The 13,190-nt window shown below is 48.6% G+C and overlaps 1 protein-coding gene across 1 annotated transcript in view; it reads right to left on the bottom strand.

Annotated features, from left to right (window-relative positions):
* Positions 1 to 1,341: 1,341 nt before the first annotated feature.
* The window catches only part of LOC119393687 (cytochrome P450 4V2), a 174,188-nt gene continuing 162,339 nt past the window's right edge, over positions 1,342 to 13,190 (bottom strand). The window contains exon 11 of the mRNA XM_049415066.1: positions 1,342 to 1,529. Coding sequence (XP_049271023.1) covers positions 1,363 to 1,529 — 167 coding nt within the window. The 3' untranslated portion in view covers positions 1,342 to 1,362. The remainder of the gene's footprint in view (positions 1,530 to 13,190) is intronic.

Below are 13,190 nucleotides of genomic sequence, written 5' to 3'. Positions count from 1 at the left end.
ATAGGAACGCAGCAGAATTGTGGAAGACGAGTTATTTTATGCATGATAATCGAATCGCATATTCGAATTTTTCGAATATTCGAGGTTATCGAATAATCGAAACTTTTCGAATACACGATTTTCGGATCGAATACGGATATTTCGAATGTAATATTCGACGAATATTCGAAACTTTGGAATATTCGCACACCCCTATATAAAATGTTAAAATAGAATAAAAAAATAAATAAAAAAAACAGACAGTTCTTGTCTCTTGGGCGGAGACGTGCGCTGATAGAGTCTCTCATTGCGTGGTTTCAAGGTGCAAATAAAGTTTGTCGAGCTGACCGATGGTGTCTAAATATGTGAATAGAAGTTTCATCCCACGCCTCTATTGTGTGAGGCAGGCTAAAGGGCCCAAGACACAGTCAAATGATAAAGTTCTTTGGGTTATCGAGTGCATCAATGTTCATAAAGCTCACGCTCATCGGCATACGCTCGACATTCAAATAAAATATGTTCCACAGTTTCGACCTGCTGCTTGATATAAACTGTCAATCACCTATGGTGCATACCCGTATACCATGGCCCATGGTATACGGGCATGCGCCACACGTGTGTGCAGGAAAGTGTTTGACAACGTACGCGACAGGATTTTCACGTTATTCATGTCATGACCAGACAATCATATTCGTTACACGCTCTTACCCTCCCATGTAAATTTTGGTCTACACTAACTTGAGGGGCGATAATGAGAGCACCCAGGCGTAGATAGATAGATAGATAGATAGATAGATAGATAGATAGATAGATAGATAGATAGATAGATAGATAGATAGATAGATAGATAGATAGATAGATAGATAGATAGATAGATAGATAGATAGATAGATAGATAGATAGATAGATAGATAGATAGATAGATAGATAGATAGATAGATAGATAGATAGATAGATAGATAGATAGATAGATAGATACGCTCAAAGTGCCTTAGGTTCGCTAAGAAATGCTTCGCATTTAATAAGATAAGACGTCAATTTCAAAGCTAATATGTACAGCCACGTGAGAATTAAGCGCCTTTTTAAAATGTCTGAAAATCACGACCGTGGGTCGCTTTTGCTGTATAGCCTTATACTATAACATATAGATGTTTTGTCCTTAGCAATGGCACAATCGCTACTTGAATTTCTTCGCGTTTCCTTTTCTACTGCCCAGCTCACGGTGCGATTTGTCAGCGTCGGAAGGAGCTGATTAAGCAGCGTGCAGGCAAAGGCTTAACCTAATAGGAAAGCTCCCGAGCCTACTAACTGCATGTAGTAGGTTGTTGTTTTTTTTATCATTTGTATACTTTGAATTTTGTAAAAATGATGCGACTGTTTTATTCATGACTGCTTGCGTTTGCGGAACAGCACAGGCAGTCCTCCTTTGGCTTTGAGAACAATATCAAACGTCATCTGCAGCTCTTCTATCGGGCACGTAGATTCTACAGTAAACTTGGACAAGATCTTCGCGAGTACAATCTTGATCTCCATCATAACGAACTTCTGACCTGAAAGAGACGAAAGGAGCCGTTACGACATGTATGCAGGGTCGATATGGAATAACGCTCTTGTAAATCAAATTAGGCTCAACATCACCATCCCCATTACTCATTATTACTGAACCCTGAAAGACCCCGGCATAACATACGGGTGCACGAAAAGCAGGAAGAAAATTGTCCTAATAAAAAAGTAAATCATAAAACTGTAAAAAACGCAATTATTAATTCAAATCATTGGAGCTGGTCACTAAAAACGGAAACAAAGAGAAATAATGCGCCAAAATGCGGAACGCACATTGGCAGTATTTAAGAGCACTAAATGCAGTCTTGAAGAGAAAAAAGTAGAAACTTTCTGTGTTGGCCTACACACAAAACATAGGTGTAAGTGGTTTGGGACATTCAGCAGATTCAGGTAGCCTTTTTTCAACCTCTTCAGCTTCCATCTTCTGTTTGTCTTGGGTTGTTGATAGAGCCACACAGCGAGCGCAAGTCGACACGGTATGGTGCACTGTTTGTTTAATCATGTTGCTCTATAGCGCCACAATATCGGCTCTGGCCGACATCACAAATCTAGCGATAAATATCTGCTGCTCGTATAATTTCATATAGTCACTAATGATAGCAATTTGGTCACTGAACCTAATAACTTAATGTATTTCGGATTAAAAATTTAGTACACCTTTTCGTCCAAGACGTGTTCACTTAGGAGAAGTCGAGCTAACCTCGCCATCCCATACTTCGTCACTGATAGCATCCCTGTATTATAATACCGGAAAGCAAATACTACCTAGGGTGAAATTTCCCCACTCGCTTTATTCTTGCAAATTTTTCTTGCATATTTAACAGTAGTCCAGAAACTCATTTAGGGAATGGAATTTCTAGACTAAGTAGACACGCGCACGTCCTTGAACCTTACTTCGTGCGAACTAATCTTTTCATGTACTCTAATTTTTTTGTCCGGACCATCAATGAATGGAACGCGTTACCACTGGAAACATTTTGTATTAATAATAATCCTGACTAAGAAAACTATGTATCGTTCTGCTCATTCCAAAAGTACTTTTTTGGGGGCTATTTGATGCTTAGACATCTTAACACAGCGCACACACGCGAACACAGAAGAATAAGGAACCGACGACACATTTGTGTGTGCGCTGTGTTAAGATGAAGATTTACCAATTTGCCCAAATAGCCACCTTACTCATTGATGCTTAGATTGCTCAGGGGTGCTCGACTTTGGTGGAAATTACATTTCGTGAAAAGGGTGATAGAAAAAAGAAGAAAGTGAATCGCCACTTTCTTCTCTTTCCTATCCCCCTTTACCACACAATACGAGCTACGATAATTATTTCATATCACATAGTTACGCTCTGACGTGTCTTACCTTTAACTGTATTGATTCATAATAATGTGATGTACTGCTCCATCGTGTTTTTATCGCTTTCATTTCTGTGTCCTTTAACAGTTTTTGCATTAAACTAGTTTTGTAATACCGCCGAGGTTGATCTTTCGACCAATTACAGCGATGAACTTCGTTCAACAGTATGTACGGGAGCCTTTGTGAAAAAATAATGCACGGGAGAGCTATTACCGAAGTTAATTAGTTTTGCCCTCCTTGTTGCAACATTCCAAAGGGGAGGGGCATGTTACATACCGAAGTTGGAAAAAACGACTGATACGATAAGAACACTAACATGCATGAACGAAGGACAAATATGTATACAAAGGTGTTCAGCTGGAATTAAATAAGAGCAGTAATAAATGTAAAGACAACGACAACAAGTGCAACAGTACAAGTTCAGAATCTAAAAGTAAAAGCAACAAACCCTAAAAGAAAAATCAATGAAGGTACCATTTAAAAATCCCATCCAATCAATAATAAGCAAGTTATATAAAAAACGGGCGCATTTCTCCACCTCCGGTTGAGACACTCGGCGCGTTTTCCAAACGCTGACGGAGTGTCGTCAATTCACCGTTGCCCTATTGGCATTGACAATGACAAGTGAGATCAGTTGAGTTCTCTTGCAAATTTTCTTTAGATTTGCTAGTCCATTACCTTCCCATCCTGTTGTTAGACGAAATTGGTTTGGTTTTATTTATGGCGTTTAACGTCCCAAAGCGACTTTAGGCTTTAAGAGACGCCGTATTAGAGATCTCCAAATAGTTTCGACCACCTGGGGTTCTTTAAAGTGCTCTAACATCCTACAATGCACTTTAGCATTTCGCCTCCATCGAAGTGGGACCGCCGTGGCTGGGATCGAACCCTCGTCTCTCGGGTCAACATGCCGAGCACAATAACCATTGTGACAGCACGGCGGCCTACTTCAAAATTAGCCCCTACACATTGCACCTATGGGTGGAGCACCGAAACAAAAAACTCCAGGCCTGCGCGGAAAGCGCAGCACAGTCACAGCGAAAGCTGGAAGAGCGGCATTTCTAGAGCCCGTTATAAACTCTCTTGTGGCGACTAATACAAGTACACTAGCATCGTGCCCACTACGCCACAATTCATAATTTTTGTGAAGTTGGGAAGCACCCACCACGACATTATTCGTCATTCTGCGGAGAAGCGAGGTACCATCTGTAAGGCATTATGTGCGCTTTGTTGATGCGACGGTTCATGATGATGAAGAACTATGGCTGAGCCCTTTGTAATGGGTTGTAAACTTTAAACGACCCACAAGTTACGTAATTCGCATTGTGTGACGCCCGGTCGTTATTTAACTCTCCCACCACGCTTTATAACATACATTAACGTGAGAAAGAGAGAGAGAGAGAATCAACTTTATTGAGACCCTGAGGAAGTGGATCATGGGAGCCTTATGGGCTTCCTTTGCAACCACTAGAAGTGCACTTGCGAGGAACCCACTACGCTATAAATCATAATTTTTGTGAAGTAGGGAAGCAGCCACTGTGCAATTTTTCGTCATGCTGCGGAGAACCGTGGTACCCGCTAAACACCTGCAAGGCATTATGTGCACTTTGTTGATGCTGTGGCTGACGACGATGAAGAATTATGCCAGAGCCATTTGCAATGGGTTTGAAGTATTCAACAACCCACTCGTTGTGCAATTCCCATTGTGTGACGTCTCGTTACAGAATTCGCGTTGCTTGACGCCTATTTGTTATTTTACTCTTCTACCACACTACATTACATATCTTAATGTGATTCCTTCCCGACATGAAGCCTGTATAGGGTCTTTTTGCGAAGCAGTTCCAAGCAGCGGCATGGCTCTGAGGCAGGATTCCCACGCAGAGGGCCCAGGTTCGAACCTCGGTCCATCGCGGATATTTTTTCGTAGTTTTTGTGCGATAGTGGTTACGGACACCGGCGGCGGCAGCGGACAACTACGGCGCCAAAAACGGCCCTTGTTGTTATCTCATAACAGCTTTCGCTCTGAAATGCAGCAGTGCGTCCGCGTATAGCGTGACGATTATGATTTGAACGGCCCATCGACAGGGTGTTAAAATAAACATATACATGAATTAGAGCACTGCACAGGCTCGGGCCGACCCAAAAACCTGGCCGGGCATGTTAAATGGATACGGAACGATAATTCTGCGGGCGATGTTTTGTGGCAGAACAAGATCGATATACATTTAATAAAAAAATGAGTTGAACTACTAAAAATGACAAATGCAGCAAAGAGACTTGAAGAAAAGGACTAGAAACATATTTTTTCAGCGATTTTCGGTTGTGCCTAGCGGCCGCCGGTAGCAGCTGCAATACGTCATCACATGCCGCGCGCGTGCGGCCGCAATGCCTGTTCGTTCATTGGGATGAATCACCATACATCATCGCGCCAGAAAGAAATGCCTCGCTTTAAAAGAGCAGAAGTTTGGGCCAGTTGGTGATGCATACTTGGTCAAATGAAGCACGAAATACGGGGCAAAAATGTGAGACAGACAAGGCAAGGCGCTCACTCCACTTTCTTCACTTTTTTCTTTGACTGTACAGCTTAAAACTATAGGCGGCGGCCACTGCGGTGCTACTTCTCGCAGACAAGCGAACGAGTTCTTTGCACTTCTTTCGAGTTTAACAAGGGAACGGATAAGCACTACACACCAAACACAAAGAATAACAGGTCTATTTGAGTACTTGAGACGGCTTGCCCTTTTTCCTGTCCATGCTCTGCTGTGACGCGCCTATTTTAGAAAAAATCGTCACTTGAGCTTCCGGTCCGACGCAACATGACTGACGGTTTCCTGCGCGCCCGGTGCACTCAGTTTCGGTATCGCCTGATTATTGTTTCAAATTACGTGCGTTTTTTGCGATTGTTTTAAAACGGGCATGTCATAAATTGTCGCATCCTGTAACTCTTCCATATAAACAACAGCCCTCAAGGTAATAGTTTAAAATGTTATAAGAATTTTTTGTTAATTACTCATTTAAATGTAATTTTAGGGGCGGCAATGTCTTTCCGCTTCGGCGTAGAGTTCGTTTGCGAAGATGGCACTGGCGTGGTTGTCATAACATTTTTATAAAAAAACTGTATTGTCTAAAAAAACACCCTCTCTATGTTCCACATATTTTATCCCGAAAAAACGCTTTTTTCGGGATCAAAGCAAGCTATTTGGAGAAGATTTATGGGGGACAAGTACTGTACTTCATTTGCTTCTTGCATATTGGGCTACTTGATTTATCTGAAAAGGGCAAGTTAAAAGTAAATAGACCAGGCGCTTATATAGTCAGCATCTCAATATTCTGTACCTTATTGATTGCATTCGCTATTAGTTTATATCCCAAATGTTATTTTTAATCGCAGTAATAAATGTAATATAACAAATTTATATCTATAACTTATCATCGGAAGAGCAATCGCAGAGCTCCAAAGTGGGGCAATGTTCTTTAACGTTCCAGCAGTCCGCTAATACGAAAGGTTTGCGCGGAGTCTCAAAACATACAATCATTATAAAGAGGTTCTTTTTCCGTGGCTCCGTCACGACTCCCGGCGGTCACATGACGTGACATGTACATGCACAGCCTATTTTGTGCGCCCACATCGTTAACGTCTGAGCTTTCGTCTTTTTCCGCTGTATGGTGCGAGAACGACATGATACTGCCGCAGTAGCGTTGTAATGTGCAGGAATAGCATAATCCCATTAAACAAGGTGTGCGGCAAAGTATATTCATTTGACGAAATATCTGGCTTGAAAAAAAGACAGTTACGAATTCCGTGCCGGAGGATGTCTCTTTGCCTCGAACCATGTGCATCCAATGAGTAAGCGTCGAGAAGCTTATTCGTGCCTTTATTACCAAACTGGAATCAACCCAGAAAATAGATCGAAATCACTTCGTCCACCACCTGCCAGTCCTACCCGCGTAGTCCAATCGCCACCTCCTACCGCTACAACATCATTAGCAATTAAGGCATACACAGTTATAATATTGTCACGTGGTCGTGACATCGACGAAGACAGCAGTCGGCGTTTGCGGGATGAAACTGTTTATTTGGCCGAACTTGTGGCCGGAAAATGATAACTATAACTACAGCAATACACGCTGTACAATGATAGCGGCGAACAGGGCGTCGTCCGTCGATCAACTGACAAGCGGTCACGCGTGTCTGCTTTCATACAGGCGCTATCGAATTTTCCAGCAATATCGCTGGTGGCGGCGTAATCTCTAGACAAAGCTGGAACATTCGCGTGCGGGGCGCAATCTTAACAAACTGATCTACTACGATCGCGACGCTTCTAGAACATTACTTCGCGGACAGCGTCGAGCGTTGATAACCGTTCCTGCCGGTCAAACCTGAATACATCAAAACAAGACAAGAAGTGGGCGTGGCATTGCCCCCCTCTGAAAAAAGCATCGTCCCGATGCTTGTGAAAGAACAAAGAGAGAAAAAAACAAGTGCATACATAAATAAATTACAATAACAAAGGAAAAGTAGAGTCCCCAGGTTCGCTAACGCGCGAAAAACGGCTTAAGGCGCACGACATGGACGACTTCAGGTCGTGCGCGGCGTCGCTGAGAGTTCGTTATGCCGTCCGGGATGACCTCGTAGTCAAGAGCGCCGAGGCGTCGAAGAACCTTGTATGGCCCGAAATATCGCCGAAGGAGTTTTTCGCTAAGCCCACGTCGGCGTATCGGCGTCCAGACCCAAACACGGTCGCCGGGCTGGTATTCCACGAAGCGTCGTCGAAGATTGTAGCGACGGCTGTCGGTGTACTGCTGGGACTTGATGCGCAGGCGGGCGAGCTGTCGAGCTTCTTCGGCACGTTGTAAGTAGGTGCTCACGTCGATGTTTTCCTCGTCGGTCACGTTTGGTAACATGGCGTCGAGCGTCGTTGCCGGGCTCCGTCCGTAGACCAACTTGTACGGCGTCATCTGCGTCGTTTCTTGCACAGCGGTGTTGTATGCGAAGGTCACGTACGAAAGGATGGCATCCCACGTCTTGTGCTCGACGTCAACGTACATGGCCAGCATGTCGGCGATGGTCTTATTTAGCCGCTCGGTGAGGCCATTGGTTTGAGGGTGGTAGGCAGTGGTCCGGCGGTGGCTTGTCTGGCTGTACCTCAAGATCGCCTGAGTTAGCTCCGCTGTAAACGCCGTACCTCTGTCAGTGATGAGGACCTCTGGGGCGCCATGACGCAGAACGATGTCTTCAACAAAGAACTTCGCTACCTCGGCAGCACTGCCTCTAGGTAGGGCCCTTGTTTCGGCGTAGCGGGTCAGGTAGTCGGTAGCTACGACGATCCACTTATTACCGCTAGTCGATGTTGGGAATGGCCCCAGGAGGTCCATCCCGATCTGCTGGAACGGTCGCCGAGGTGGCTCGATCGGCTGAAGAAAGCCCGCTGGTCTTGTTGGCGGTGTCTTGCGTCGCTGACAGTCTCGGCATGTCCTTACGTAGCGAGTGACGTCGGCGGCAAGGCGCGGCCAGTAGTACTTTTCCTGTACTCTTGCCAGCGTTCGGGAAACACCGAGGTGTCCTGCTGTCGGGTCGTCGTGCAGGGCCTCGAGGACTTCTGGCCGCAATTCTGGAGGCACCACGAGAAGGTATTTGGCTCGATGTGGCGAGAAGTTCTTCTTTTGGAGAACGCCGTTGCGTAAGAAAAACGACGCCAGTGCTCGCTTGAACACTTTCGGAACGACGGCGTTCTTGCCCTCGAGGTATTCCATAAGGCCTCTGAGTTCCGGGTCGGATCGTTGTTGTTCAGCGAAATCGTCGGCACTTATGGTTCCCAAGAAGTAGTCATCATCCTGGTCGTCTTGCGGCGGCGGGTCCACGGGGGCACGAGACAGGCAGTTGGCGTCAGAGTGTTTTCTTCCGGACTTGTAAACGACGTGAATGTCGAATTCTTGCAGTCGTAGGCTCCACCGTGCGAGGCGACCGGAAGGGTCCTTCAAGCTAGCTAGCCAACACAAGGCGTGGTGGTCGCTCACAACTTTGAAGGGCCGGCCGTAGAGGTAGGGGCAAAACTTCGATGTAGCCCAGATGATGGCCAGGCACTCCTTTTCCGTTGTCGAATAGTTGATTTCTGCCTTTGATAGCGACCGGCTAGCATACCTGATGACCCTCTCCAGCCCGTCAGTCTTCTGCACGAGGACGGCGCCCAGTCCTAGGCTGCTTGCGTCGGTGTGGATTTCCGTATCGGCGTCTTCGTCGAAATGTGCTAGTATTGGAGGCATCTGAAGGCGTCGTTTAAGTTCTTGAAGTGCCTCGATTTGCGCCGTCTCCCACTTGAATGGCACGTCGGTCTTCGTCAGGTGCGTTAGTGGCTGGGCTATTCGTGAAAATTCCTTGACGAAGCGTCTGTAGTAGGCGCACAAGCCGAGAAAACGGCGTACGGCCTTTTTATCGGTGGGTGACGGGAAGGCAGCGATGGCAGCTGTTTTCCGCGGGTCCGGGCGAACACCATTCTTGCTGATCACGTGACCCAAAAACAAGAGCTCCTCGTACGCGAAGCGGCACTTTTCAGGCTTCAGGGTGAGTCCGGAGGTCTTGATCGCTTGAAGTACAGCTTCAAGGCGTCGAAGGTGTTCGTCGAAGTTTGAGGAAAACACAACGACGTCGTCCAAGTACACAAGGCACGTCTGCCACTTCAAGCCGGCCAGTACTGTATCCATAACGCGTTGGAAGGTCGCGGGCGCCGAGCAAAGACCAAAGGGCATGACCTTGAACTCGAACAGGCCGTCTGGTGTTATGAAGGCAGTCTTTTCTCGGTCTCTCTCGTCGACTTCGATTTGCCAGTAGCCGGTCTTGAGGTCCATCGACGAAAAGTACTTGGCGTTGTGGAGTCGATCTAGGGCGTCGTCTATTCGTGGGAGAGGGTACACGTCCTTCTTCGTGACCTTGTTCAGGCGACGATAGTCGACGCAAAAACGTAGGGTTCCATCCTTCTTCCTCACTAACACCACAGGTGACGCCCACGGACTCTTGGACGGCTGGATGATGTCGTCGCGTAGCATTTCGTCGACCTGTTTCTTGACGGCCTCGCGTTCTCGCGTCGAAACTCGGTACGGGCTCTGACGTATTGGTCGGGCACTTTCTTCTGTTATGATGCGATGTTTCGCGACTGGGGTCTGTCGAATTCGTGACGACGACGAGAAGCAGTCCTTGAATTGTAGGAGCAGGGTTTTTAGCTGGTCTTGCTCGTGCTTCGGGAGGCTCGGGTTAACGTCGAAATCTGGTTGGTTTCGTCGATTCGTCGAAGCAGGTTCGGTAGCATCGAAGAGGGCGAGAGCATTGCTGGATTCCACGAATTCGTGGATGTAGGCGACCGTCGTACCAATGTTGAGGTGCCTATATTCATGGCTGAAATTTGTCAGCACTACCTTTGCTTTGCCATCACGCAGCTCGGCTATGCCTCTTGCGACGCAAATCTGACGGTTGAGAAGTAGGTGCTGATCGCCCTCGATGACACCTTCAAGGTCTGCGTGTTCTTCGGTGCCGACGGAAGTGATGATGCTGGAGAGAGGCGGAATGGTGACGTGCTCTTCTATCACATTCAATACGGGCTTTCCTGGCGTCGTGTGTGGCGGCAGCGCTTTTTCTGAGGTTAGTGTTATTGACTCAGATCTGAGGTCTATTACGGCACCGTGTTCACTTAGGAAGTCCATCCCAAGTATCACGTCCCTGGAACAGTGCTGCAGGATAAGAAAGCTCGCAGGATAGGTTCGGTCACTGATGCTGACTCTTGCTGTGCAGACTCCAGCCGGCGTTATCAAATGACCTCCAGCGGTGCGGTTTTCAGGACCTTCCCAAGCAGTCCTAACTTTCTTCAACTTCGCGGCGAATGACCCACTGACGACGGAATAGTCGGCCCCAGTGTCGACGAGAGCGGTAACGTTGTGTCCGTCGAATAGTACGTCGAGGTCGCTAGTCCGCCGTCTTGCGTTGCGTGTACGTCGCGGCGTCGGGTCACGGCTACGTCGGTTTGCACCGCTGCTTCCGCGTTGCGTCGTCAGGTCTGCTTCCACGGGTCGCAAAGTTTCGTCTTCAGGACGTCGTTCGGCGTGCGGCGGGGGCTCGGAACTTCGTCGCGGCGTCGTCGTCGACGGCGGAGGATCTTCAAAGTTTCGTCGTTCAGCAACCGCACCTCCATCGGTTGCTGCCCTTAGTTTTCCGGATACGGGCTAGGTGACCGGCCTCGCGTTGGGCCAGTGTATGGTCGCCGTTGGGGGGAGACGTAGCGGCCTGGCGACGGCGAACGGGAAGGTTGTCGGGGCGTCCATTGCGTTCCCGCGAGATAGTCGGCGATGTCGCTTGGTCTTTCCCCTCGTTGTGGACGCGGCGCGTCGATGGCGAACCCACGCAGTCCCATCTGTCGGTACTGGCAGCGGCGGTAAGTGTGGCCAGCTTCCCCGCAATGGTAGCAGAGTGGGCGGTGGTCGGGGGCGCGCCAAACGTCGGTCTTCCTCGGCGTGTATAGCTGGCCGGCTGGCGGGCGGTATGACGTCGGTGGCGGCGGCGGTGGTGCCTGGCGGCGGAACTGCTGGGGTGGCGCGGCGTCTTGACGTGGGCGAGGAGGGGGGGGCGTTGCGTCGGGCTGCCGCGGCATAGCTCACTGCTTGCAGCTGTGGCTGCGCTGACTCGGAGGTGCCCAGAGACTGCTGTATTTCCTCTCGGACGATGTCAGCGATCGCGGCAACTCCAGGCTGTGGTAAGGGTAAAAGTTTGCGCAGTTCTTCGCGCACGATCGCTCGGATCGTTTCACGCAGGTCGTCGGAGCCGACATGAACAGCTGGGCTGTCTTGAATCGAACGGCGATTATACTGGCGGTTGCGCATTTCCAGCGTCTTCTCTATCGTCGTCGCCTCTGAGATGAATTCTTGGACTGTCGAGGGCAGGTTCCGCATCAGCCCAGCGAAGAGCTCTTGCTTTACCCCTCGCATGAGCAACCTGACTTTCTTGTCCTCAGGCATGGCTGGGTCGGCGTGGCGGAACAGTCTGGTCATTTCCTCTCCAAAGATGGCAACACTTTCATTTGGAAGTTGAACCCGCGTCTCTAGCAAGGCTGCGGCCCTTTCTTTTCTGACGACGCTTGCAAACGTCTGCAGGAAAGCGCTTCGAAAGGCGTCCCAACTTCGAAGAGTGGACTCCCGATTCTCGAACCAGGTCCTTGCTGCGTCTTCAAGGTAAAAGTAAACGTGTCGCAGCTTGTCCTCGGAGTCCCAGTTGTTGAATGATGAGACCCTTTCGAAAGTCTCGAGCCAGGTGTCCGGGTCTTCGAATGACGACCCGCGGAAGGTTGGCGGCTCCTTGGGCTGCCGGAGTAGGATCGGCGCAGGCTGCACGGGGTCGGTCATCGTCGCTGCGGTGGGTGTTGGGACCTGGGGCTGCCTGGTTTTTTCGGGAAGGAGCCCGTGCTCTGGCTGCAGTCCCTTCTGCCTGCGGCTTGTTCGACGATCCGGGTTTTCTTTGCCGTCGTCCTCCTCGCGGCTTGGGCTTGGGTCAGCGCTTCGCGGGGGCGTCCGGATCATGGAAGAAGCAGCACCTCCACCAGATGTCACGTGGTCGTGACGTCGACGAAGACAGCAGTCGGCGTTTGCGGGATGAAACTGTTTATTTGGCCGAACTTGTGGCCGGAAAATGAGAACTATAACTACAGCAATACACGCTGTACAATGATAGTGGCGAACAGGGCGTCGTCCGTCGATCAACTGACAAGCGGTCACGCGTGTCTGCTTTCATACAGGCGCTATCGAACTTTCCAGCAATATCGCTGGTGGCGGCGTAATCTCTAGACAAAGCTGGAACATTCGCGTGCGGGGCGCAATCTTAACAAACTGATCTACTACGATCGCGACGCTTCTAGAACATTACTTCGCGGACAGCGTCGAGCGTTGATAACCGTTCCTGCCGGTCAAACCTGAATACATCAAAACAAGACAAGAAGTGGGCGTGGCAATATGAAGAAAATAAGAGGGCACAGTACAAACCGTGCATAACATACACTGTTGAAACTAGCCCTCAAAGAGGAGTTTTATACGTTATATTGAAAGAGTGGCGCGACGTTCGGCAACATGAGAAATGTAGAGACGAGCTGGACAGCTAGGTATATTCTGCAGAAGTCCGCAGACGTCCGAAATTTCCTCCAGTGGTGGATGTACGAAAAAAAAGACTGTCGACGCCTTCACAATTCACAAGACAGACTTTGTGCACCCCTGCGGCTAGCGCAAGCAGTGCAAGAAACTTTAGCGCGGCAGGATATCTCATG

The sequence above is a fragment of the Rhipicephalus sanguineus genome, chromosome 1 (genome assembly GCF_013339695.2).
Source record: "Rhipicephalus sanguineus isolate Rsan-2018 chromosome 1, BIME_Rsan_1.4, whole genome shotgun sequence".
NCBI classification, from domain to species: domain Eukaryota; kingdom Metazoa; phylum Arthropoda; class Arachnida; order Ixodida; family Ixodidae; genus Rhipicephalus; species Rhipicephalus sanguineus.
Note: the sequence above shows the minus strand (reverse complement) of the source record. Positions and strands in the feature narration are given on the sequence as shown.